This window comes from Bombina bombina, chromosome 4 (genome assembly GCF_027579735.1).
Source record: "Bombina bombina isolate aBomBom1 chromosome 4, aBomBom1.pri, whole genome shotgun sequence".
In the NCBI taxonomy this organism is placed as follows: Eukaryota; Metazoa; Chordata; class Amphibia; order Anura; family Bombinatoridae; genus Bombina; species Bombina bombina.
Window position 1 is genome coordinate 768,529,882 of NC_069502.1, and position 27,455 is coordinate 768,557,336.

At 39.2% G+C, this 27,455-nt stretch overlaps 1 protein-coding gene across 1 annotated transcript in view; it reads right to left on the minus strand.

The window, feature by feature from the left end:
* Positions 1–27,455, minus strand: part of TARBP1 (TAR (HIV-1) RNA binding protein 1) — a 454,905-nt gene that overhangs the window by 378,306 nt on the left and 49,144 nt on the right. The window contains exons 9-11 of the mRNA XM_053711098.1: positions 23,695–23,784; positions 23,469–23,607; positions 21,520–21,616 (exon numbers count right to left, since the gene is read on the minus strand). Coding sequence (XP_053567073.1) covers positions 21,520–21,616; positions 23,469–23,607; positions 23,695–23,784 — 326 coding nt within the window. The remainder of the gene's footprint in view (positions 1–21,519; positions 21,617–23,468; positions 23,608–23,694; positions 23,785–27,455) is intronic.

Below are 27,455 nucleotides of genomic sequence, written 5' to 3' on the forward strand. Positions count from 1 at the left end.
GAAATAACCGTTGCTAGAATAGGATGATTAAATGTGTTCTATTCACATAAATTTAGTAACAAAGTAAAAACAGATAATAATATAATATTAATGTTAATGAGAGAGCCCAGATTTTTTTGAGTCTTTCTTAGTAAAGTAACAATGTCCACAAATTTTACTAAGAATTATGGTCTGTATATTGATACAACAGATTTGTTACTGTTGGAAAGATTCTCTTAGTAACAAAATTGTTTTGAACAGTTCATATAATATCCTAGTTTAAATGATAAAATACCAAAGTTCAAATAGATAGAGTGGCAAAGTTCCCAAATGGATGTAAAAAATCCAGTTTGTTTAGCAGGGCAACAATCTTGCTTGTGTGTTATTTGCAGTAGATTTAAATGGCACTTTTTGAGGTATGTTTGACCCGCTATATAAGTGGTCTTACCTCCTCCTTCATGTGTTAACCCCGCTTCGTAGGTGGTCTTACCTCTTTTTGGATGCGGTTGAGGTCTCGGGGCTTACCGGTCTTTTAAATTTGGGAAGAGGTACATAGACGACATAGTGTTCATTTGGAAAGGGAGTGAAGAATCTCTGAAAGAGTTTCTTCTGTCAATGAATAATAACGACAGAGGAATTAGCTTTACCCATCACTATAGTCAAAAACATATAGTCTTTTTAGACTTAGAAATAAAAGTAGAATCAAACAAAATTCAGACCAGTACACATTTCAAACCGGTTGATTCAAACAACCTTATTCATGCATCTAGTTGTCACCTTAACAAATGGAAGGAGAATATCCCAGTAGGACAATGCCTCAGAATAAAGAAAAACTGCTCAAAGCATGAGGACTTTGAAAACCAGATCTCTTTGTTGGAAACAAAATTCCAACAAAGAGGTTATAAACCAAAAACTATAGAAGCAGCCATTAATAGAGCGAAAAATACAGACAGAGGAGAATTGTTAAAACCAAAAACAAAATCTACTAGGGAAAAATTTGACGAATATGATATTCCATTTGTAAATGAATACAGTCAAGACCATAGTATGATCCGAAAAATCCTACAAAAACATTGGCATCTGATAAAAAATGATCCGTTGATAGGGGATAAAGTTCAACCACATCCCAGAATGATATTTAGGAGAGCAAGAAATTTCAAAACAATACTCTCCCCTAGTGAATTTAAACCTAGACATCACAAAAAACTAATAGAAAAAGATCTACTAGGTAAACAGCTTAAAGGTTTTTTTCCCTGCCATCTCTGTAGGGCTTGTCAATATAGTTCAAAGAAAAAATCTATACCCATCTCAGGATCAAAAGAAGAATTTATTATAAAGGATACCATTAGATGCAATAGCAAAGGAGTAGTCTATCTATTAAAATGCTCATGTAATTTATTCTATATAGGAGAAACCACTAGGTTGTTACGAGACAGAATAAGGGAACATTTATGCAATATAAAAAAGGGAAATTTAGACACCCAATTATACAAACATTTTAGGGAAACCCACAAAAACAAGTTATCTGATCTCACCTATTGGGGAATATGTAAAGTAAAACAAAATTGGAGAGGGGGCAATTTTGAACTAAGCCTTTTAAAAAAAGAAGCTGAGCTAATATTCAATTTTAATACCATATATCCATATGGATTAAATTCAGAACTAGACTTATCTCCATTCCTCTGTAGTTGAGTTTAAAAATGTTTTAGCCAAATCTTAACCCAAAAAATAGAATATACCATTTTAAAATAAAAACAATTCATATTTTTAATAGGATTAATTTAATAAGATTTTTAGGACACCAACTAAATTAAAAAATATTATATGTTCACAATTTTTTAAAAAAAAATTTCTGCACTTCAAAAAACAATTATGCACTTTATCTTTAAGAATTTAAAAAATAAAAATTAATAAGTCATCTATAAGTTTTAAAGCACTTTAAATAAACTTTTTTACTGAGAAAATTAGTATTAAATCACCTTAATAAAAAGATAGATTAAAGTTTTTATAAATAAAAAATTTAAAAAATAAAAAATTTAAAATATAAAAATGATATTATCCACTGAATTAATTATAGACTAAATATTGAAACACAAAAATATTGAAATATAAAAAAAATTTATGGAAAAGTTTTAATTCATTAATTCTAATATCACTTTAAGACACATATAAAATCATCCATTACCCCTTTTAAATCTAATTTAAATTAATATTTCAAAAATAATCTACATTAAATTCAATAACACTATTATTAAGAATCTAGATATCTACTTAGACTAATATCAATATCCATTAACAAGAAATCATTTTATAGGTAGAGAACCTTACCCTAACTAAAAGGAAGGTGTTGTTAAGACCTAACGTAAAGACAAAAATCAATCCTTAAAATTGATCTTTAAAAATGATATGTAAGAAGACAGAATTCAAATACAAAAGTGAGGGAACGTATCAAAATAGAAATGGGAAATAGATGTGAAGATGAGAAAATTAATATATCCCGTATATATAACTATTATTACCGAGTTGTAGAACAAAGATACATTTTTTCCGATTTTCTTTTATTTTCATTTTTTCTTTTATTTCCTCTAGTTAAAAAAGTATTGTTTTTAGGAATGTTTCTAGCAAAGAATGTTTATAGAAATGAGAGAGCCTAAGTTGTCAGTAAAAGAAAACCCGAAGAGGTTACCCTAAGAGAGCCCAGTGACGTTACCAAAGTAGGACCAATCAGATAGAAGGCGGCATTATTTGAATTGGAATACCGAGCAATCACAGTATCTTGAAAAAGCCCGGAACGCGGGTGAAACGCGTAGAAACTGTGACAGAAAGTTGTACTGCAAGGAATCCCTTTGCCAATCCAGATTGTGGAACCCATTCCAAAAAAGGTTCACTATCATACTGGTCGGAGCTAAAGAAACCAGTTACTTGTCTGTAGCCTGCGTACAAGGAGTACTAAGTGCAGGAAGACCGACGGACCTCACACAGATCTAAACCTGCGTACACCTGAGTACTAAGAGCAGGTAAAGAAGCCATCGGTTTATAGGAGAGCTTGCGCAAGTTGAAGAAAACCGAATCGCTGCACCGCTACGTTTACCCAAGTTTAAAAGACCGGTAAGCCCCGAGACCTCAACCGCATCCAAAAAGAGGTAAGACCACCTACGAAGCAGGGTTAACACATGAAGAAGGAGGTAAGACCACTTATATAGCGGGTCAAACATACCTCAAAAAGTGCCATTTAAATCTACTGCAAATAACACACAAGCAAGATTGTTGCCCTGCTAAACAAACTGGATTTTTTACATCCATTTGGGAACTTTGCCACTCTATCTATTTGAACTTTGGTATTTTATCATTTAAACTTGGATATTATATGAACTGTTCGAAACAATTTTGTTACTAAGAGAATCTTTCCAACAGTAACAAATCTGTTGTATCAATATACAGACCATAATACTTAGTAAAATTTGTGGACATTGTTACTTTACTAAGAAAGACTCAAAAAAAACATAATTTATGTAAGAACTTACCTGATAAATTCATTTCTTTCATATTAGCAAGAGTCCATGAGCTAGTGACGTATGGGATATACATTCCTACCAGGAGGGGCAAAGTTTCCCAAACCTCAAAATGCCTATAAATACACCCCTCACCACACCCACAATTCAGTTTAACGAATAGCCAAGAAGTGGGGTGATAAAAAAGTGCGAAAGCATATAAAATAAGGAATTGGAATAATTGTGCTTTATACAAAATCATAACCACCACAAAAAAGGGCGGGCCTCATGGACTCTTGCTAATATGAAAGAAATGAATTTATCAGGTAAGTTCTTACATAAATTATGTTTTCTTTCATGTAATTAGCAAGAGTCCATGAGCTAGTGACGTATGGGATAATGACTACCCAAGATGTGGATCTTTCCACACAAGAGTCACTAGAGAGGGAGGGATAAAATAAAGACAGCCAATTCCTGCTGAAAATAATCCACACCCAAAATAAAGTTTAACGAAAAACATAAGCAGAAGATTCAAACTGAAACCGCTGCCTGAAGTACTTTTCTACCAAAAACTGCTTCAGAAGAAGAAAATACATCAAAATGGTAGAATTTAGTAAAAGTATGCAAAGAGGACCAAGTTGCTGCTTTGCAGATCTGGTCAACCGAAGCTTCATTCCTAAATGCCCAGGAAGTAGAAACTGACCTAGTAGAATGAGCTGTAATTCTCTGAGGCGGAGTTTTACCTGACTCAACATAGGCAAGATGAATTAAAGATTTCAACCAAGATGCCAAAGAAATGGCAGAAGCTTTCTGGCCTTTTCTAGAACCGGAAAAGATAACAAATAGACTAGAAGTCTTACGAAAAGATTTCGTAGCTTCAACATAATATTTCAAAGCACTAACAACATCCAAAGAATGCAACGATTTCTCCTTAGAATTCTTAGGATTAGGACATAATGAAGGAACCACAATTTCTCTACTAATGTTGTTGGAATTCACAACTTTAGGTAAAAATTCAAAAGAAGTTCGCAACACCGCCTTATCCTGATGAAAAATCAGAAAAGGAGACTCACAAGAAAGAGCAGATAATTCAGAAACTCTTCTGGCAGAAGAGATGGCCAAAAGGAACAAAACTTTCCAAGAAAGTAATTTAATGTCCAATGAATGCATAGGTTCAAACGGAGGAGCTTGAAGAGCTCCCAGAACCAAATTCAAACTCCAAGGAGGAGAAATTGACTTAATGACAGGTTTTATACGAACCAAAGCTTGTACAAAACAATGAATATCAGGAAGAATAGCAATCTTTCTGTGAAAAAGAACAGAAAGAGCAGAGATTTGTCCTTTCAAAGAACTTGCGGACAAACCCTTATCTAAACCATCCTGAAGGAACTGTAAAATTCTCGGTATTCTAAAAGAATGCCAGGAAAAATGATGAGAAAGACACCAAGAAATATAAGTCTTCCAGACTCTATAATATATCTCTCGAGATACAGATTTACGAGCCTGTAACATAGTATTAATCACAGAGTCAGAGAAACCTCTTTGACCAAGAATCAAGCGTTCAATCTCCATACCTTTAAATTTAAGGATTTCAGATCCTGATGGAAAAAAGGACCTTGTGACAGAAGGTCTGGTCTTAACGGAAGAGTCCACGGTTGGCAAGAGGCCATCCGGACAAGATCCGCATACCAAAACCTGTGAGGCCATGCCGGAGCTACCAGCAGAACAAACGAGCATTCCTTCAGAATCTTGGAGATTACTCTTGGAAGAAGAACTAGAGGCGGAAAGATATAGGCAGGATGATACTTCCAAGGAAGTGATAATGCATCCACTGCCTCCGCCTGAGGATCCCGGGATCTGGACAGATACCTGGGAAGTTTCTTGTTTAGATGGGACGCCATCAGATCTATTTCTGGAAGTTTCCACATTTGAACAATCTGAAGAAATACCTCTGGGTGAAGAGACCATTCGCCCGGATGCAACGTTTGGCGACTGAGATAATCCGCTTCCCAATTGTCTACACCTGGGATATGAACCGCAGAGATTAGACAGGAGCTGGATTCCGCCCAAACCAAAATTCGAGATACTTCTTTCATAGCCAGAGGACTGTGAGTCCCTCCTTGATGATTGATGTATGCCACAGTTGTGACATTGTCTGTCTGAAAACAAATGAACGATTCTCTCTTCAGAAGAGGCCAAAACTGAAGAGCTCTGAAAATTGCACGGAGTTCCAAAATATTGATCGGTAATCTCACCTCCTGAGATTCCCAAACTCCTTGTGCCGTCAGAGATCCCCACACAGCTCCCCAACCTGTGAGACTTGCATCTGTTGAAATTACAGTCCAGGTCGGAAGCACAAAAGAAGCCCCCTGAATTAAACAATGGTGATCTGTCCACCATGTTAGAGAGTGTCGAACAATCGGTTTTAAAGATATTAATTGAGATATCTTCGTGTAATCCTTGCACCATTGCTTCAGCATACAGAGCTGAAGAGGTCGCATGTGAAAACGAGCAAAGGGGATCGCGTCCGATGCAGCAGTCATAAGACCTAGAATTTCCATGCATAAGGCTACCGAAGGGAATGATTGTGACTGAAGGTTTCGACAAGCTGTAATCAACTTTAGACGTCTCTTGTCTGTTAAAGACAGAGTCATGGACACTGAATCCATCTGGAAACCCAGAAAGGTTACCCTTGTCTGAGGAATCAAAGAACTTTTTGGTAAATTGATCCTCCAACCATGATCTTGAAGAAACAACACAAGTCGATTTGTATGAGATTCTGCTAAATGTAAAGACTGAGCAAGTACCAAGATATCGTCCAAATAAGGAAATACCACAATACCCTGTTCTCTGATTACAGACAGCAGGGCACCGAGAACCTTTGTAAAAATTCTTGGAGCTGTAGCTAGGCCAAACGGCAGAGCCACAAACTGGTAATGCTTGTCCAGAAACGAGAATCTCAGGAACTGATAATGATCTGGATGAATCGGAATATGCAGATATGCATCCTGTAAATCTATTGTGGACATATAATTCCCTTGCTGAACAAAAGGTAAGATAGTCCTTACAGTTACCATCTTGAACGTTGGTATCCTTACATAATGATTCAATATTTTTAGATCCAGAACTGGTCTGAAAGAATTCTCCTTCTTTGGTACAATGAAGAGATTTGAATAAAACCCCATCCCCTGTTCCGGAACTGGAACTGGCATAATTACTCCAGTCAACTCTAGATCTGAAACACATTTCAGAAATGCTTGAGCTTTTACTGGATTTACTGGGACACGGGAAAGAAAAAACAGAATTTATGTTTACCTGATAAATTACTTTCTCCAACGGTGTGTCCGGTCCACGGCGTCATCCTTACTTGTGGGATATTCTCCTCCCCAACAGGAAATGGCAAAGAGCCCAGCAAAGCTGGTCACATGATCCCTCCTAGGCTCCGCCTTCCCCAGTCATTCGACCGACGTAAAGGAGGAATATTTGCATAGGAGAAACCATATGATACCGTGGTGACTGTAGTTAAAGAAAATAAATGATCAGACCTGATTAAAAAACCAGGGCGGGCCGTGGACCGGACACACCGTTGGAGAAAGTAATTTATCAGGTAAACATAAATTCTGTTTTCTCCAACATAGGTGTGTCCGGTCCACGGCGTCATCCTTACTTGTGGGAACCAATACCAAAGCTTTAGGACACGGATGAAGGGAGGGAGCAAATCAGGTCACCTAGATGGAAGGCACCACGGCTTGCAAAACCTTTCTCCCAAAAATAGCCTCAGAAGAAGCAAAAGTATCAAACTTGTAAAATTTAGTAAAAGTGTGCAGTGAAGACCAAGTCGCTGCCTTACATATCTGATCAACAGAAGCCTCGTTCTTGAAGGCCCATGTGGAAGCCACAGCCCTAGTGGAATGAGCTGTGATTCTTTCAGGAGGCTGCCGTCCGGCAGTCTCATAAGCCAATCTGATGATGCTTTTAATCCAAAAAGAGAGAGAGGTAGAAGTTGCTTTTTGACCTCTCCTTTTACCAGAATAAACAACAAACAAGGAAGATGTTTGTCTAAAATCCTTTGTAGCATCTAAATAGAATTTTAGAGCACGAACAACATCCAAATTGTGCAACAAACGTTCCTTCTTTGAAACTGGATTCGGACACAAAGAAGGCACGACTATCTCCTGGTTAATGTTTTTGTTAGAAACAACTTTCGGAAGAAAACCAGGTTTAGTACGTAAAACCACCTTATCTGCATGGAACACCAGATAAGGAGGAGAACACTGCAGAGCAGATAATTCTGAAACTCTTCTAGCAGAAGAAATTGCAACCAAAAACAAAACTTTCCAAGATAATAACTTAATATCAACGGAATGTAAGGGTTCAAACGGAACCCCCTGAAGAACTGAAAGAACTAAATTGAGACTCCAAGGAGGAGTCAAAGGTTTGTAAACAGGCTTGATTATAACCAGAGCCTGAACAAAGGCTTGAACATCTGGCACAGCTGCCAGCTTTTTGTGAAGTAACACAGACAAGGCAGAAATCTGTCCCTTCAAGGAACTTGCAGATAATCCTTTCTCCAAACCTTCTTGAAGAAAGGATAGAATCTTAGGAATTTTTACCTTGTCCCAAGGGAATCCTTTAGATTCACACCAACAGATATATTTTTTCCATATTTTGTGGTAAATTTTTCTAGTTACAGGCTTTCTGGCCTGAACAAGAGTATCAATGACAGAATCTGAGAACCCTCGCTTTGATAAGATCAAGCGTTCAATCTCCAAGCAGTCAGTTGGAGTGAGACCAGATTCGGATGTTCGAACGGACCTTGAACAAGAAGGTCTTGTCTCAAAGGTAGCTTCCATGGTGGAGCCGATGACATATTCACCAGGTCTGCATACCAAGTCCTGCGTGGCCACGCAGGAGCTATCAAGATCACCGATGCCCTCTCCTGATTGATCCTGGCTACCAGCCTGGGGATGAGAGGAAACGGCGGGAATACATAAGCTAGTTTGAAGGTCCAAGGTGCTACTAGTGCATCTACTAGAGTCGCCTTGGGATCCCTGGATCTGGACCCGTAGCAAGGAACCTTGAAGTTCTGACGAGAGGCCATCAGATCCATGTCTGGAATGCCCCACAATTGAGTAATTTGGGCAAAGATTTCCGGATGGAGTTCCCACTCCCCCGGATGAAATGTCTGACGACTCAGAAAATCCGCTTCCCAATTTTCCACTCCTGGGATGTGGATTGCAGACAAGTGGCAGGAGTGAGTCTCCGCCCATTGAATGATTTTGGTCACTTCTTCCATCGCCAGGGAACTCCTTGTTCCCCCCTGATGGTTGATGTACGCAACAGTCGTCATGTTGTCTGATTGAAACCGTATGAACTTGGCCTTTGCTAGCTGAGGCCAAGCCTTGAGAGCATTGAATATCGCTCTCAGTTCCAGAATATTTATCGGGAGAAGAGATTCTTCCCGAGACCAAAGACCCTGAGCTTTCAGGGGTCCCCAGACCGCGCCCCAGCCCACCAGACTGGCGTTGGTCGTGACAATGACCCACTCTGGTCTGCGGAAGCTCATCCCCTGTGACAGGTTGTCCAGGGACAGCCACCAACGGAGTGAATCTCTGGTCCTTTGATCTACTTGTATCGTCGGAGACAAGTCTGTATAGTCCCCATTCCACTGACTGAGCATGCACAGTTGTAATGGTCTTAGATGAATTCGCGCAAAAGGAACTATGTCCATTGCCGCTACCATCAAACCTATTACTTCCATGCACTGCGCTATGGAAGGAAGAGGAACAGAATGAAGTATTTGACAAGAGTTTAGAAGTTTTGATTTTCTGGCCTCTGTCAGAAAAATCCTCATTTCTAAGGAGTCTATTATTGTTCCCAAGAAGGGAACCCTTGTTGACGGAGATAGAGAACTTTTTTCTACGTTCACTTTCCACCCGTGAGATCTGAGAAAGGCCAGGACAATGTCCGTGTGAGCCTTTGCTTGAGGAAGGGACGACGCTTGAATCAGAATGTCGTCCAAGTAAGGTACTACTGCAATGCCCCTTGGTCTTAGCACCGCTAGAAGGGACCCTAGTACCTTTGTGAAAATCCTTGGAGCAGTGGCTAATCCGAACGGAAGTGCCACAAACTGGTAATGCTTGTCCAGAAATGCGAACCTTAGGAACCGATGATGTTCCTTGTGGATAGGAATATGTAGATACGCATCCTTTAAATCCACCGTGGTCATGAATTGACCTTCCTGGATGGAAGGAAGAATTGTTCGAATGGTTTCCATTTTGAACGATGGAACCTTGAGAAACTTGTTTAGGATCTTGAGATCTAAGATTGGTCTGAATGTTCCCTCTTTTTTGGGAACTACGAACAGATTGGAGTAGAACCCCATCCCTTGTTCTCCTAAAGGAACAGGATGAATCACTCCCATTTTTAACAGGTCTTCTACACAATGTAAGAATGCCTGTCTTTTTATGTGGTCTGAAGACAATTGAGACCTGTGGAACCTCCCCCTTGGGGGAAGCCCCTTGAATTCCAGAAGATAACCTTGGGAGACTATTTCTAGTGCCCAAGGATCCAGAACATCTCTTGCCCAAGCCTGAGCGAAGAGAGAGAGTCTGCCCCCCACCAGATCCGGTCCCGGATCGGGGGCCAACATCTCATGCTGTCTTGGTAGCAGTGGCAGGTTTCTTGGCCTGCTTTCCTTTGTTCCAGCCTTGCATTGGTCTCCAGGCTGGCTTGGCTTGAGAAGTATTACCCTCTTGCTTAGAGGACGTAGCACTTGGGGCTGGTCCGTTTCTGCGAAAGGGACGAAAATTAGGTTTATTTTTGGCCTTGAAAGACCTATCCTGAGGAAGGGCGTGGCCCTTGCCCCCAGTGATATCAGAGATAATCTCTTTCAAGTCAGGGCCAAACAGCGTTTTCCCCTTGAAAGGAATGTTAAGCAATTTGTTCTTGGAAGACGCATCCGCTGACCAAGATTTTAACCAAAGCGCTCTGCGCGCCACAATAGCAAAACCAGAATTTTTCGCCGCTAACCTAGCCAATTGCAAAGTGGCGTCTAGGGTGAAAGAATTAGCCAATTTGAGAGCATGAATTCTGTCCATAATCTCCTCATAAGAAGAAGAATTATTATTGAGCGCCTTTTCTAGCTCATCGAACCAGAAACACGCTGCTGTAGTGACAGGAACAATGCATGAAATTGGTTGTAGAAGGTAACCTTGCTGAACAAACATCTTTTTAAGCAAACCTTCTAATTTTTTATCCATAGGATCTTTGAAAGCACAACTATCTTCTATGGGTATAGTGGTGCGTTTGTTTAGAGTAGAAACCGCCCCCTCGACCTTGGGGACTGTCTGCCATAAGTCCTTTCTGGGGTCGACCATAGGAAACAATTTTTTAAATATGGGGGGAGGGACGAAAGGTATACCGGGCCTTTCCCATTCTTCATTTACAATGTCCGCCACCCGCTTGGGTATAGGAAAAGCTTCGGGGGGCCCCGGGACCTCTAGGAACTTGTCCATTTTACATAGTTTCTCTGGAATGACCAAATTCTCACAATCATCCAGAGTGGATAACACCTCCTTAAGCAGAGCGCGGAGATGTTCCAATTTAAATTTAAATGTAATCACATCAGGTTCAGCTTGTTGAGAAATTTTCCCTGAATCTGAAATTTCTCCCTCAGACAAAACCTCCCTGGCCCCCTCAGACTGGTGTAGGGGCCCTTCAGAACCAATATCATCAGCGTCCTCATGCTCTTCAGTATTTTCTAAAACAGAGCAGTCGCGCTTTTGCTGATAAGTGGGCATTTTGGCTAAAATGTTTTTGATAGAATTATCCATTACAGCCGTTAATTGTTGCATAGTAAGGAGTATTGGCGCGCTAGATGTACTAGGGGCCTCCTGTGTGGGCAAGACTGGTGTAGACGAAGGAGGGGATGATGCAGTACCATGCTTACTCCCCTCACTTGAGGAATCATCTTGGGCATCATTTTCTCTAAATTTTGTGTCACATAAATCTATTTAAATGAGAAGGAACCTTGGGAACCTTGGCTTCCCCACATTCAGAACACAGTCTATCTGGTAGTTCAGACATGTTAAACAGGCAAAAACTTGATAACAAAGTACAAAAAACGTTTTAAAATAAACCGTTACTGTCACTTTAAATTTTAAACTGAACACACTTTATTACTGCAATTGCGAAAAAGTATGAAGGAATTGTTCAAAATTCACCAAAATTTCACCACAGTGTCTTAAAGCCTTAAAAGTATTGCACACCAAATTTGGAAGCTTTAACCCTTAAAATAACGGAACCGGAGCCGTTTTTATATTTAACCCCTTTACAGTCCCTGGTATCTGCTTTGCTGAGACCCAACCAAGCCCAAAGGGGAATACGATACCAAATGACGCCTTCAGAAAGTCTTTTCTATGTATCAGAGCTCCTCACACATGCATCTGCATGTCATGCTTCTCAAAAACAAGTGCGCAATAGAGGCGCGAAAATGAGACTCTGCCTATGATTAGGGAAAGCCCCTAGAGAATAAGGTGTCCAATACAGTGCCTGCCGGTTATTTTACATAATTCCCAAGATTAAAATAATTCCTCAAGGCTATGGAGTATAAAATATGTTTATATATAAATCGATTTAGCCCAGAAAATGTCTACAGTCTTAAAAAGCCCTTGTGAAGCCCTTTTTTTCTTTCTGTAATAAAAATGGCTTACCGGATCCCATAGGGAAAATGACAGCTTCCAGCATTACATCGTCTTGTTAGAATGTGTCATACCTCAAGCAGCAAAAGTCTGCTCACTGTTCCCCCAACTGAAGTTAATTCCTCTCAACAGTCCTGTGTGGAAACAGCCATCGATTTTAGTAACGGTTGCTAAAATCATTTTCCTCTTACAAACAGAAATCTTCATCTCTTTTCTGTTTCAGAGTAAATAGTACATACCAGCACTATTTTAAAATAACAAACTCTTGATTGAATAATAAAAACTACAGTTAAACACTAAAAAACTCTAAGCCATCTCCGTGGAGATGTTGCCTGTACAACGGCAAAGAGAATGACTGGGGAAGGCGGAGCCTAGGAGGGATCATGTGACCAGCTTTGCTGGGCTCTTTGCCATTTCCTGTTGGGGAGGAGAATATCCCACAAGTAAGGATGACGCCGTGGACCGGACACACCGTTGGAGAAAGTAATTTATCAGGTAAACATAAATTCTGTTTTTTCTTTCCCGTGTCCCAGTAAATCCAGTAAAAGCTCAAGCATTTCTGAAATGTGTTTCAGATCTAGAGTTGACTGGAGTAATTATGCCAGTTCCAGTTCCGGAACAGGGGATGGGGTTTTATTCAAATCTCTTCATTGTACCAAAGAAGGAGAATTCTTTCAGACCAGTTCTGGATCTAAAAATATTGAATCATTATGTAAGGATACCAACGTTCAAGATGGTAACTGTAAGGACTATCTTACCTTTTGTTCAGCAAGGGAATTATATGTCCACAATAGATTTACAGGATGCATATCTGCATATTCCGATTCATCCAGATCATTATCAGTTCCTGAGATTCTCGTTTCTGGACAAGCATTACCAGTTTGTGGCTCTGCCGTTTGGCCTAGCTACAGCTCCAAGAATTTTTACAAAGGTTCTCGGTGCCCTGCTGTCTGTAATCAGAGAACAGGGTATTGTGGTATTTCCTTATTTGGACGATATCTTGGTACTTGCTCAGTCTTTACATTTAGCAGAATTACATCGTCTTGTTAGAATGTGTCATACCTCAAGCAGCAAAAGTCTGCTCACTGTTCCCCCAACTGAAGTTAATTCCTCTCAACAGTCCTGTGTGGAAACAGCCATCGATTTTAGTAACGGTTGCTAAAATCATTTTCCTCTTACAAACAGAAATCTTCATCTCTTTTCTGTTTCAGAGTAAATAGTACATACCAGCACTATTTTAAAATAACAAACTCTTGATTGAATAATAAAAACTACAGTTAAACACTAAAAAACTCTAAGCCATCTCCGTGGAGATGTTGCCTGTACAACGGCAAAGAGAATGACTGGGGAAGGCGGAGCCTAGGAGGGATCATGTGACCAGCTTTGCTGGGCTCTTTGCCATTTCCTGTTGGGGAGGAGAATATCCCACAAGTAAGGATGACGCCGTGGACCGGACACACCTATGTTGGAGAAAATCTCTTTGCAGGAGGTCTCAACTTGAAACCAATTCTGTACCCTTCTGAAACAATGCTCTGAATCCAAAGATTGTGAACAGAATTGATCCAAATTTCCTTGAAAAAACGTAACCTGCCCCCTACCAGCTGAGCTGGAATGAGGGCCGCACCTTCATGTGGACTTAGAAGCAGGCTTTGCCTTTCTAGCTGGCTTGGATTTATTCCAGACTGGAGATGGTCTCCAAACTGAAACTTCTCCTGAGGATGAAGGATCAGGCTTTTGTTCTTTGTTGAAACGAAAGGAACGAAAACGATTATTAGCCCTGTTTTTACCTTTAGATTTTTTATCCTGTGGTAAAAAAGTTCCTTTCCCACCAGTAACAGTTGAAATAATGGAATCCAACTGAGAACCAAATAATTTGTTACCCTGGAAAGAAATGGAAAGTAAAGTTGATTTAGAAGCCATATCAGCATTCCAAGTTTTAAGCCATAAAGCTCTTCTAGCTAAAATAGCTAGAGACATAAACCTGACATCAACTCTGATAATATCAAAAATGGCATCACAGATAAAATTATTAGCATGCTGAAGAAGAAGAATAATATCATGAGAATCACGATGTGTTACTTGTTGCGCTAAAGTTTCCAACCAAAAAGTTGAAGCTGCAGCAACATCAGCCAAAGATATAGCAGGTCTAAGAAGATTACCTGAACACAGATAAGCTTTTCTTAGAAAGGACTCAATTTTCCTATCTAGAGGATCCTTAAACGAAGTACCATCTGACGTAGGAATAGTAGTACGTTTAGCAAGGGTAGAAATAGCCCCATCAACTTTAGGGATCTTGTCCCAAAATTCTAATCTGTCAGACGGCACAGGATATAATTGCTTAAAACGTTTAGAAGGAGTAAATGAATTACCCAAATTATCCCATTCTTTGGAAATTACTGCAGAAATAGCATTAGGAACAGGAAAAACTTCTGGAATAAACACAGGAGCTTTAAATACCTTATCTAAACGTTTAGAATTAGTATCAAGAGGACCAGAATCCTCTATTTCTAAAGCAATTAGTACTTCTTTAAGTAAAGAACGAATAAATTCCATTTTAAATAAATATGAAGATTTATCAGCATCAACCTCTGAGACAGAATCCTCTGAACCAGAGGAATCATCAGAATCAGAATGATGATGTTCAGTTAAAAATTCATCTGTAGGGAGAGAAGTTTTAAAAGATTTTTTACGTTTACTAGAAGGAGAAATAACAGACATAGCCTTCTTTATGGATTCTGAAACAAAATCTCTTATATTATCAGGAACATTCTGCACCTTAGATGTTGAAGGAACTGCAACAGGCAATGGTACTTTACTAAAGGAAATATTATCTGCTTTAACAAGTTTGTCATGACAATCAATACAAACAACAGCTGGAGGAATAGCTACCAAAAGTTTACAGCAGATACACTTAGCTTTGGTAGATTCAGCACTTGACAGCGATTTTCCTGTAGTATCTTCTGACTCAGATGCAACGTGAGACATCTTGCAATATGTAAGAGAAAAAACAACATATATATATAAAGCAAAATTGATCAAATTCCTTAAATGACAGTTTCAGGAATGGGAAAAAATGCCAAAGAACAAGCTTCTAGCAACCAGAAGCAATAAAAAATGAGACTTAAATAATGTGGAGACAAAAGTGACGCCCATATTTTTTCGCGCCAAATAAGACGCCCACATTATTTGGCGCCTAAATGCTTTTTGGCGCCAAAAATTACGCCACATCCGGAACGCCGACATTTTTGGCGCAAAATAACGTCAAAAAATGACGCAACTTCCGGCGACACGTATGACGCCGGAAACGGAAATAGAATTTTTGCGCCAAAAAAGTCCGCGCCAAGAATGACGCAATAAAATGAAGCATTTTCAGCCCCCGCGAGCCTAACAGCCCACAGGGAAAAAGTCAAATTTTAAGGTAAGAAAAATGTTAAATTAAAATGCATTATCCCAAATATGAAACTGACTGTCTGAAAATAAGGAAAGTTGAACATTCTGAGTCAAGGCAAATAAATGTTTGAATACATATATTTAGAACTTTATAAACAAAGTGCCCAACCATAGCTAGGAGTGTCACAGAAAATAAGACTTACTTACCCCAGGACACTCATCTACATATAGCAGATAGCCAAACCAGTACTGAAACGAGAATCAGCAGAGGTAATGGTATATATAAGAGTATATCGTCGATCTGAAAAGGTAGGTAAGAGATGAATCTCTACGACCGATAACAGAGAACCTATGAAATAGACCCCTTAGAAGGAGATCACTGCATTCAAATAGGCAATACTCTCCTCACATCCCTCTGACATTCACTGCACGCTGAGAGGAAAACCGGGCTCCAACTTGCTGCGGAGCGCATATCAACGTAGAATCTAGCACAAACTTACTTCACCACCTCCATCGGAGGCAAAGTTTGTAAAACTGAATTGGGGGTGTGGTGAGGGGTGTATTTATAGGCATTTTGAGGTTTGGGAAACTTTGCCCCTCCTGGTAGGAATGTATATCCCATACGTCACTAGCTCATGGACTCTTGCTAATTACATGAAAGAAATCTGGGCTCTCTCATTAACATTAATATTATATTATTATCTGTTTTTACTTTGTGAGTCATCAGCAACATATTTTATCTATATAGACATACAGCTGTGTATTTTATATATTTTTAGGTATTTTAAATTATATGATTGTAACACAATAAATACTTTTGATCGCACAAATGCATTTGAAATTTATGTGAATAGAACACATTTAATCATCCTATTCTAGCAACGGTTATTTCAATAGAGGGAAACTTATTTCTATGGATATTAAATTTTCGATGATATTTAATTTTCTATAAAATTTAGGTAAAGTATATACATAAAAAACATATTTAATAGGTAACAAATTTATTTTCTCTCATAGTTTTTAGCTTTGCTACCCTTTAAATTAGCTTTTTTTATAGCGTGCTGGGGAGCCGCTATAAGTAACTTTTATATGGAGCTAGGGAGCACCGCAAATCCAACATACGTCTTCACCGAGTCCAGGGCTTAGCTAATAGGGGGCTTAGTGTGGTTGACCCCAGAGCATGCGTTAAAGAAGAAGGCCCTCTAGCGCAGGCTCTGAGATCTGCTGCACTGAGCCTCATATTATCGCGGCCCTGAACTATGTAAAGTATGTCGGTTTAGTGCAGCTCCCCAGCACGCTATAGGCAAGTAATAGTGCTCTACTGTGCCACTAGCAGCATAGTAACATAAACATTTGTTTTAACGTTAATGAATATTGAGTATTCGTTTTGTTTTGAATTAAATGAATACCGAATAGTGAAGCAAATGAATACCTGAAAAAACCACCTGAGCTCAAGTATTTTCACAGCCTGTGACAGAAGCAGTGTGTATTTACATATGAATGAGGTTGTCAACTGTATAAAGTACTTCAGGTTAGGGTGTATCATGCACACTTACTCCAAGCACATTATACAGCTGTAAAAAAAATGGCAAATATTACTGATCTGTGACTGTGCACTGCTTGTGTCAAAGGCTGTGAGAATATCTGAGCTCCAAGATGGCAACCCCCAGTACAAAGAGGTGGAGCTTCAGTATCTGGCACCTTTTAAGCTATTAAAACAGAACTGATTTGAAAAGAGCTACAGGAAAAGGATGAAATGCAAAATCATAGTGAGTAGTTACTATTCTTTTGTAGTTGTGCTCGGCAGTTTAATGTCCCTTTAAGTTTGATTTTGTCCATTTAAGGGCAAAATTTATCAAGCAGAGGAAGCTGATTTGGAGCCCTTGCATTTGAGACTCGATCATACAACAGCTGCTTCTTAATCTCCCCACCAACTCAAAGGTGGCTGAGTTAAAATACCTAGGACAAACTAGTTTGGAGTGATAGGCAGGGCACATGACAGCAAGTAGCAGTGCTGCACAAGAAATTCATTGTGCAATGATAAATGTGGGCAGTGGACAAATAGCATCCACTGCTTGCTCAATGCAAACACAGATGGACAGGTTCCCTAGATGGAAACCTTTTACATGTGTGACTTGTTAAATGGTGGCCTAAATCTGATTTTCTCTGGCATTTTTGTGTGACTGCTAGTCATTTTCTTGGAATAAACAGGGCTCCAAACAACTCTTTGTACAGACCATGAATATTATATATATTAATAACATCACCAATCGTGTAACTCTTTTTAGAGTAAATACAACCAATGTGGCTAACCTTGCATTAGTGATCCGAGCTAGCCATATGTGTAACCCACACATTTGGGTTAAACACATGTAAAGTCTACACTTTAAAGGGACATTGTACTGTAATTTCTTCTCCGTTTTAACATATTCCCAATGATCTGTATTACACACTTGTTGGTGGCTGCACAAATTTGTTTCTTGGTTCACCAAATGTGTTCAGCTAGCTCCCGCAAATGCATTGTTGTTCCTTCAAATACAATAAGAATGAAGAAAATTTGATAATAGAAGCAAATTGGACAGTTGTTTAAAATGGTATGCACCATCTAAATCAAAGTATGGGATTTTATGCCCCTTTAACCCCTTAATGACCAAGGACGTACGCCACACGTCCTCAAAAAAAATACAGTTAATGACCGAGGACGTGTGGCGTACGTCCTTGGTCTGGAAAGCAGCTGGAAGCGATCCTGCTCGCTTCCAGCTGCTTTCCGGTTATTGCAGTGATGCCTCGATATGGAGGCATCCTGCAATAACCCCCCTTGGCCATCCGATGCAGAGAGAGCCACTCTGTGGCCCTCTCTGCACTGGACATCGGTGGCCGGTATCGTTGGTGGGTGGGAGCAAGTCTGGGAGGCGGGTGGGCGGCCATCGATGTGATCAATGAAGAGAAGGGGGGCGGGATCGGGGGCGGAAGCACGGGGCGGGAGCGGGAGGGAACCGCTACACTACGGAAAAGTTGTGTGTGAAATGTTAAAATAAAAAATAAAATAAATGCTACAAATAAACATCTAAGGGATCTGGAAGGGGTGGGGGGGGTGGTCTTGGGGGGGGGGGGAAAGCTACACTACAGAAAAGGGATTTTTTTTTTAAAAAAAAGGCACATTTGTTACTAAACTGGGTACTGGCAGACAGCTGCCAGTACCCAAGATGGCGCCCATTAAGGCAGAGGGGGAGGGTTAGGGAGCTGTTTGGTGGGGGATCAGTGAGGTTGGGGACTAAGGGGGGATCCTACACAGCAGCATATGTAAATATGCCAAAAAAACAAACAAAAAAAAGCCCAAGTATAGCTTTTATTTTAGTACTGGCAGAGTTTCTGCCAGTACTTAAGATGGCGGGGACAATTGTGGGGTGGGGGAGGGAAGAGAGCTGTTTGGGAGGGATCAGGGGGTCTCATGTTTCAGGTGGGAGGCTGAGCTCTACACTAAAGCTAAAATTAACCCTGCAAGCTACATAATTAACCCCTTCACTGCTAGCCATAATACACGTGTGAAATGCAGCGGCATTTGGCGGCCTTCTAATTACCAAAAAGCAACGCCAAAGCCATATATGTCTGCTATTTCTGAACAAAGGGGATCCCAGAGAAGCATTTACAACCATTTGTGCCATAATTGCACAAGCTGTTTGTAAATGATTTCAGTGAGAAACCTAAAATTGTGAAAAATTTAACGTTTTTTTTAATTTGATCGCATTTGGCGGTGAAATGGTGGCATGAAATATACCAAAATTGGCCTAGATCAATACTTGGGGTTGTCTACTACACTACACTAAAGCTAAAAGTATCCCTAAAAGCTCCCTACATGCTCCATAATTAACCCCTTCACTGCTGGGCATGATACACGTGTAGTGCGCAGTGGCATTTAGCAGCCTTCTAATTACTAAAAAGCAACGCCAAAGCCATATATGTCTGCTATTTCTGAACAAAGGGGATCCCAGAGAAGCATTTACAACCATTTAAGCCATAATTGCACAAGCTGTTTGTAAATAATTTCAGTGAGAAACCAAAAGTTTGTGAAAAAAATTAGTAAAAAAGTGAACGATTTTTTGTATTTAATCGCATTTGGCGGTGAAATGGTGGCATGAAATATACCAAAATGGGCCTAGATTAATACTTTGGGATGTCTACTAAAAAAAAATATATACATGTCAATGTATATTCAGAGATTCCTGAAAGATATTAGTGTTCTAATGTAACTAGCGCTAATTTTGAAAAATAATGGTTTGGAAATAGCAAAGTGCTACTTGTATTTATGGCCCTATAACTTACAAAAAAAGCAAAGAACATGTAAACATTGGGTATTTCTAAACTCAGGACAAAATGTAGAAACTATTTAGCATGGGTGTTTTTTGGTGGTTGTAGATGTGTAACAGATTTTGGGGGTCAAAGTTAGAAAAAGTGTGTTTTTTTCAATTTTTTCCTCATATTTTATAATTTTTTTTATAGTAAATTATAAGATATGATGAAAATAATGGTATCTTTAGAAAGTCCATTTAATGGCGAGAAAAACGGTATATAATATGTGTGGGTACAGTAAATGAGTAAGAGTAAAATTACAGCTAAACACAAACACCACAGAAATGTAAAAATAGCCTTGGTCCCAAACGGACAGAAAATGGAAAAGTGCTGTGGTCATTAAGGGGTTAAACTATTATTATTATTATTGCAGAGTAGGCAATTTTAAGATTTTTATTTTCCTTCTATTAACAAATTTACTCTTTCTATTGGTATTATTTCTTGAAAAAAACATGCCTTGGTAGGCTTAAGATCTGCAATGTACTACTGGGGCTTTGCTAGTGATTGGTGGCTCAACAAGTGTGTTGGATTAGGTCCCAGCAGTGCACTGCTGCTCTGAAGTGGACTTGAACTTTGTGTTTAACACCTTTTTTAGGGGTTAAACATATACAGCATTTTAACAATAAAACTTTAAAACCTTTTTTGTACAATTCTTTATATGGAAAAAAAGAAAGCAAATTGCACATTTTACAGGATACCATTAATGTATTACTTAAAGTTTCTAAAGTGACATTGTCCCTTCAGTCACAGAAACCCAAATCCTAGATTATAAAAAAAATAAAAAAGGTTTTTTTTAGGTACATAAAAGTGCAAAAGGAAAATGTGTTAGATAATTTTCAGAGCATAAATTCACTACATTGTTGCAAAACTGCTGCCATATAGTGTTCTAGGCACATGAGCCTATCTAGATATGCAAAGAACGGAAAAAAAATAACAAAAGATACCAAGATTATTTTTTTTAAGAAATGTGCATTTGGGCTTTGGATGCTGATTCACCGGAACCTTTGATATACGAACAGCCAAATACATTATTGGACAAAATGGACAAAAACAAATGATTGCTTGACAAAATAGATTCCTTCATTCATTCATGCCGTTTGGCACCAAAAAGAGGTGCAGGGGGAGGAGTTATATTGTTTGGTTAATAAACTCCTTTGTTTGTAATGATAGACAGCGGGTCTGACCATTCATGTATCCATCGTCCCCTGTCCAATCCTGCTAGAGTATTACTAATGACTGATGTTAGGGACAGCCTTCTGTCACTAAATGATGGAGTTTAGTCATACAGGAGTTGTATGTCCTTTTAACATTGAAAGATGGTTATTTTAATTGTTCATATATTATAATGTAAGATTTTTGTTAATATTGTCTATATTAGCTTTTCCCATTGGAAATAAGGGTAATGAATCTGAATCCAATATTCGTCCAAACCAAATGCCAGCATGGATAAAACTTGGTTAAAACAAATGTTTTGGACAAACCAAATTTTTTGCCTGTCTAATAAATATAACAGAAGCTGGAAAAGGTTTTCCAATTTTTTTCATGCCCCTTTAAGCTGAGATTTGAAAGCAAGAGTAGTGTTTACAGGTGTTTTATTTTACACTTACGTGTCTGTTTTCCTCATGAGCTCTATATCAGCAGCCAAAAGAATCATGGTGGAAACAAGTTTCGATTCAAACCAGTCTGGCATGAGCTCATTTCCCCCTAATGAAGATGAAAAAAGAAACATTGCACTCAATAAGATGTGACCAAGATAAATCTGATGTATAAAAAATACTGCACTTAGTACCAAACATGTATTCTAGAAATGCAAGCAAAGAAGCTAAAATAAAAAAAATAGTATCTGCTATACATAAATAGGTATCTGGGTTATTAATTTTTTTTTTTTTCAGACAAGTTTCAACTCCTAAAAGGAATTCACCCAAATATTATGCCATGATGGATGGAATATTTTTGTTCAGACTAAGAAGTAGCTAAAGAGCATATCCTATATTAGAAAAGGCCAGGTATGTTTGTCCAATGCAGTTATGCGCAGTAGAGACTGCAGCGCAAGACAAACATACCTGGCTGTAAGGAAGAATCAGTCAGTGACTGCGCATGAGACTGCGTCAGACTTCAAAAGACTGTGAGGATAAGAAAGCAGAACCTCCCAGGTGTAGGAGGGGGGGCGGGAGGAGGGACCCCTGCAATGCAGAAAAGAAAATGCAGTGAAGGGGATCCAAGTGGATGGGGATTTTGGCCCATGTGCACGGGCTTTGGGACTAGTATAATATAACTGAGAAAAAAAATATATATAATCCTGTCCTACAAAATAGAAAAAAAGAGGAACTAATCCAAGAGTAATGTTACCATGAATGGGAAAATTAATAGTACTCAACAAAGGAGGTTCCATGCTAGATTGAAGGGGACATGTTTCAGATAGAGAATTAAATTTTAAACAATTTTCCAATTTACTTCTAATATATAACTTGCTTTGCTCTCATGGCATCCTTTGTTGAAAAGGATACCTAGGTAGGCTCAGAAGCTGCTGAATTGTGGGTGTACATAAATACCTGTTTTCAATGGCTTGCCTGATGTGTTCAGCTAGCTCCCAGTAGTGAATTGCTGCTTCTTCAATATACAATACTAAGAATAATACAATATACAATACTAAGAATAATACAATATACAATACTAAAAATAATACAATATTCAATACTAAGAATAATACAATATACAATACTAAGAAAATGAAGTAAATTAGATAATATAAGTTAATTGGAAAGTTGTTTAAAATTGTATTCTCTATCTCAATCATGAAAGAAAAATGTGTTTCATATACCCTGAATTATAAATTTAATTTTCACTTTAAAGTGGAAGTAAAGTTAACACTTATATAAAGGGTCCTCATTAAAGTCTCATTATTTTAATAAAGATAAGTTTTTTTTTGTTTTTTTTTAAAGTAATAACCCAAAAGTTATAAAAATTTACTTATATTTCTAGCATTGTCCTTTGTTTCCTGTTCTTAATGCTGGTGACATTAAGAGTGGTAACACCCACTCTCTACGACAGCATATTTGCGCAAACCTGTGAACATTCACAGCACGCATGTGCAAGGGGTTTACCGCTGATACAAAGTAAATAGTGCATAACTCAATACATTGTTTACTTGTATAGCGGCTAGCTGAAGATGCATCCTGGTAATCCTGTCAATCTACTAATAGAGAACAAACAAATGCGCATGTGTGTCTCATGCACAAGAACAGAGTAAAATGTGACTGATAGGAGGATGTAGGAATTAACACCTGTGAAAAAACTTTAATTTTTGGTGTTTTTTCCCACCAGTCTTTGCTAGATTTTATTGGATAGCTTTACAATTTAAAAGAAAAAAAAAATTGACAGAGGATGCCGTAGCGGTTTATTAATATACACTTACAAAATAAAGAAAGCTTTATAAGGTATTTTTAGAGACAAATCATGAATGAACCTGTATATAAATTAACAAAGATTGCAATTCCTTTGCCAGTTATTGGTAACGTTACTATAACTTTAATGTCCCTTTAACGTTTTACCATACCTTTCGAAGCAGGAACTTTAAGGTAACTGTCAATCAAAGAATAAACATAGAGATTCAATGAAGATCTTCCATCTTTTTCCATAAATTCAGAAGATGGTTTTTTGAAAGAGTTGTCATTTTTATAAAGCCAGGAACACAACTAAAAAAAAGTAAGTGCATTAGAATAAAATATAACAAACCCAAATCAAATGTAAAAAAATAATAAAAGCAAATGGTTTGGTCATACCTCTTTCCATAGCATACTTCCTCTGCACAAGGATTCCTCTGATTTTAGGCACATAAGAAAACTTGATACATCTGCAAATGACACTCTCTCCTACAAAACAACAACATTAAAACTAAGTATTAAATATAAAAGTATAAAGATATTGTGCAGAATCCCTCGTCCTGAAAAGACAAAGAAGAGGCGCTCTGGTGCAGATAAACCTAAAGAAATGCGAGCTCAAACACTGTATTACAAACTCAGTACTCACAAGTGTGTTTGCACATACAGGGCAATACTGAGCAAGCCGAAGCTTCAGAGCCGCTCGGCTGACTCACTCAAATCCGGTCAGCTGCTTACAGCGATCACGCCCCTGTAATGGTTCTGAGGAAGAAACACCCTTGGTGCAGATTACCCCGACCAATGTCGGACAACGGTCCGCTTGATATTGCACTGATTGTGCAAACCCGTTTGTGAGTATAAACCCTTAGTTATTTGTTGTCTGTCCGAGGGATACTGCCATCACCTACTGTTACTGTGGAGAGAGCTGTTATCTGTTTGGAGTTCTTTGGACCACCATTTTGTGATATCATTGGCACCTATGGACATTCGATTACACACCATTTGCACTAAGGACTGTGTTTAAGTATACATATTAATAATATATACTATACACTCATATTAAGTATACATATTATAATATATACTATACACTCGTTGTCAATTTGGAAATTATATGTGTTTATACTTGCGGTCAATGTGGTAATTATTTGTAAGGAAATTATTTATACCACTTGTAAGGGTAATACTATTACCATCAATATCTTTGTATTCGAATTTGATTATTATCATATAACATACTATAATTTTCATAATAGTTTTACAGTATTACATCATATTAGAATTCAAATATTTATCCTACAAAGAGTAGCATGGAATAGGCGCACCTCTTTCTTTTTTTGGACATACCACCACTTTGTGCAGTCCTATTTTTTCTGTCATATTGTGCAGAACACTACATTTATTAACTACTACTATGCAATAAAGGCGATGAAGGACAACGTTACCATCGTCATGTCTATGTCAAGCATGCCCATTGTCTTCAAATTGATAATAAAAAAAAAAGCACACACACTCACATATAAATAGATATATATATATATACACACACATATATATATATATATATATAACTTAACTTATGCTTACCAGATAATTTTATTTTCTTCTGACGGGGAGAGTCCACAGCTGCATTCATTACTTTTGGGAAATACAGAACCTGGCCACCAGGAGGAGGCAAAGACACCCCAGCCAAAGGCTTAAATACCTCCCCCACTTCCCTCATCCCCCAGTCATTCTGCCAAGGGAACAAGAAACAGTAGGAGAAATATGAGAGTAAAAAAAAAAAAAATGGGTGCTAGAAGAACAAATATTTAAGGCCGCCCCATGAAAACAACACGGGCAGGGGGGCTGTGGACTCTCCCCGTCAGAAGAAAAGAAAATTATCTGGTAAGCATAATTTAAGTTTTTCTTCTTAACCTTTTAACGCCGTTATGCCGTTCTATTCCGTCATATTTACACTGGGCTTTAAAGCCGTTATGACGGAATAGAACGTCATATCAAACGGCTGTCCTGAAGCCTTCTGCGCTTCAAGGACTTGATCGCGGTCTGGAGGGCGTTCCTAGGGTTGTAGGGACGCCCCCCAGATGCGATCCAATAATTGAAATCTCGCGATCGTATGCACAATCGCGTAGTTTCAATTTGTCTACATCGGAACAGGTGTTCCGATGTAGACACTTTAACCCTGTCACGAAAGGGTTAAACGGGGAGAGTCCACAGCTGCATTTATTACTTTGGGAAAACAATACCCAAGCTATAGAGGACACTGAATGCAAAACGGGTGGGAATAAAAATGCGGCCCATTCTGAGGGCACCACAGCCTGATATAACCCAAACTCCCGATAAAAAACTGCATACACAGACACAGAACAGATCAAAAGGAAAAGGACCCAGTAACTGCCCAACAGTTAGAATCATAAAGAGCCTTGCTAGAGACCACTCAGATCCCTAGACTCCACTGAGCACAAAAACCTCTGAGGAGACAAAACTCCTGCTGACTCTAAGCCAGCCAAGGAAAAACCTCTCCCTGACCAATGGGAAGGGGGACACCAAAATTCCCCACACAATCTTCCAGAAGAAGAAGAAGGAAAATCAGATAAGGAAGTCCAAAAAGACCACCAAAATAAACCCCAAAAAAACAGGGGCAAACCAATGAAGAAGGAGCGAACTACAAGGCTGTATTAGGACAAATTCGCATAGGAAATACTCTACTGACAGAGGAGAGCAACAGAAGGAAAGTTCCAGACCACCTCTTACATGAATCCCAAGGAACCAATGTAAAGTCCTAACCAGAACCAAAGTCCTAAAAGGACAAAATGTAGAACCCTCTACCTTACCACAGAGCGCTATCCAGCACTAAGAAACTGAACAGACAAAACAGATAGGAATATCCGTTTACGCCCCAGTCAAAAGCCACAGGCTTTCATCTGAAAGGAGCTCCAACTAAGTGTCAAGCCTACAAAAACTGGACAAGGTAGATAGGAAATTCGTAACCAAACCATCTAGGGAGAGAGAAAATGTCTGAAAACAGTGCAGATCAACTTCCCCCTATCAGAACACAGGGAAGAATGAGAAACCAGCAACTCGCAGAGGGAAGGTACCACCACGAGGCCTCCCATGTAAGGAAGGAGAACTCAGTAGTCCCTCATGATACGCGGTCGATGCTCAAGAGAACAGTCAGAATTCCTGACCCCTACTCCAAGCAACCAGTCCCAGCACCGAGGCGACTGGTAAAGTCCAAAGGACCAGGGAGAACAAAATTTCCCCTTAATGACCAGGCCCAGAGATTAGCAACGAATCTCCAGCCACGAGATCCCCCGTAAAGGAACGAGGAAGAGGCACAAAACCCCATAGAGACTAACTCGGGTTCCAAAATACCTATCCACATTTCCCTTCAGAATAGGAGGGGAAGGTACCCTCAACCAAGAGAGACCCTCGACTAACAACTATCAGAATGGTATGTAACATGAAAATCCAACCTTCTAGGTGGACACAAACTCATGACGTCCTGCTCGCAAAGCAGGAAGGCAAACCCCACTGAACTCCAGAATCGGAGAAGGAAAAAGACCTCCGGAGTAGCCAACAGGATCAATGCAGCAGATCAGATTCTCCCAATAAAAGGAAAACAGAGACCCAACAACTTGCTAGCCTACATGGAAGGCGCAAAAAGCTGCAACTGGTCTTCAAACTGCAAATTCGCTTGCTAGGCAGCTAAGGAAACCCTCCGGCCACTACAGCCAGCTCAGTAGAAGAATTCCCATTTCTCCGGAAGGAAGAAAAATAAGCCGCCAGTAGGATCAAGGAGATTTTCCCAGGATCGGGAAACCCAACCTGCTACTCAACCAGCCAGATCCAACGTCTATGAGATCTGAGAAACAAAGTAACCAAAATGCCCAGTCGAAGACCAGGACTAGTTTAAAAGACCGGATACCCGGAACCTAGAACCGGAATCAAGCAAATAACCCTTAAGGAACAACCACAAGAGTACTCCATCTGAAGATGACCTTGCACCAAAGTTGATGCAATCACAGCCATGCCCCCCCGGGGTCTTAAACACTGATCTCCCATGTAAGAATCCCAGAGACTGAGCTCATCCCCAATGTGCCTCTCGGATCCACACCCACCAAATAAGATGAAGGCAGGACCCAGAAGAGATCAGAACCCAA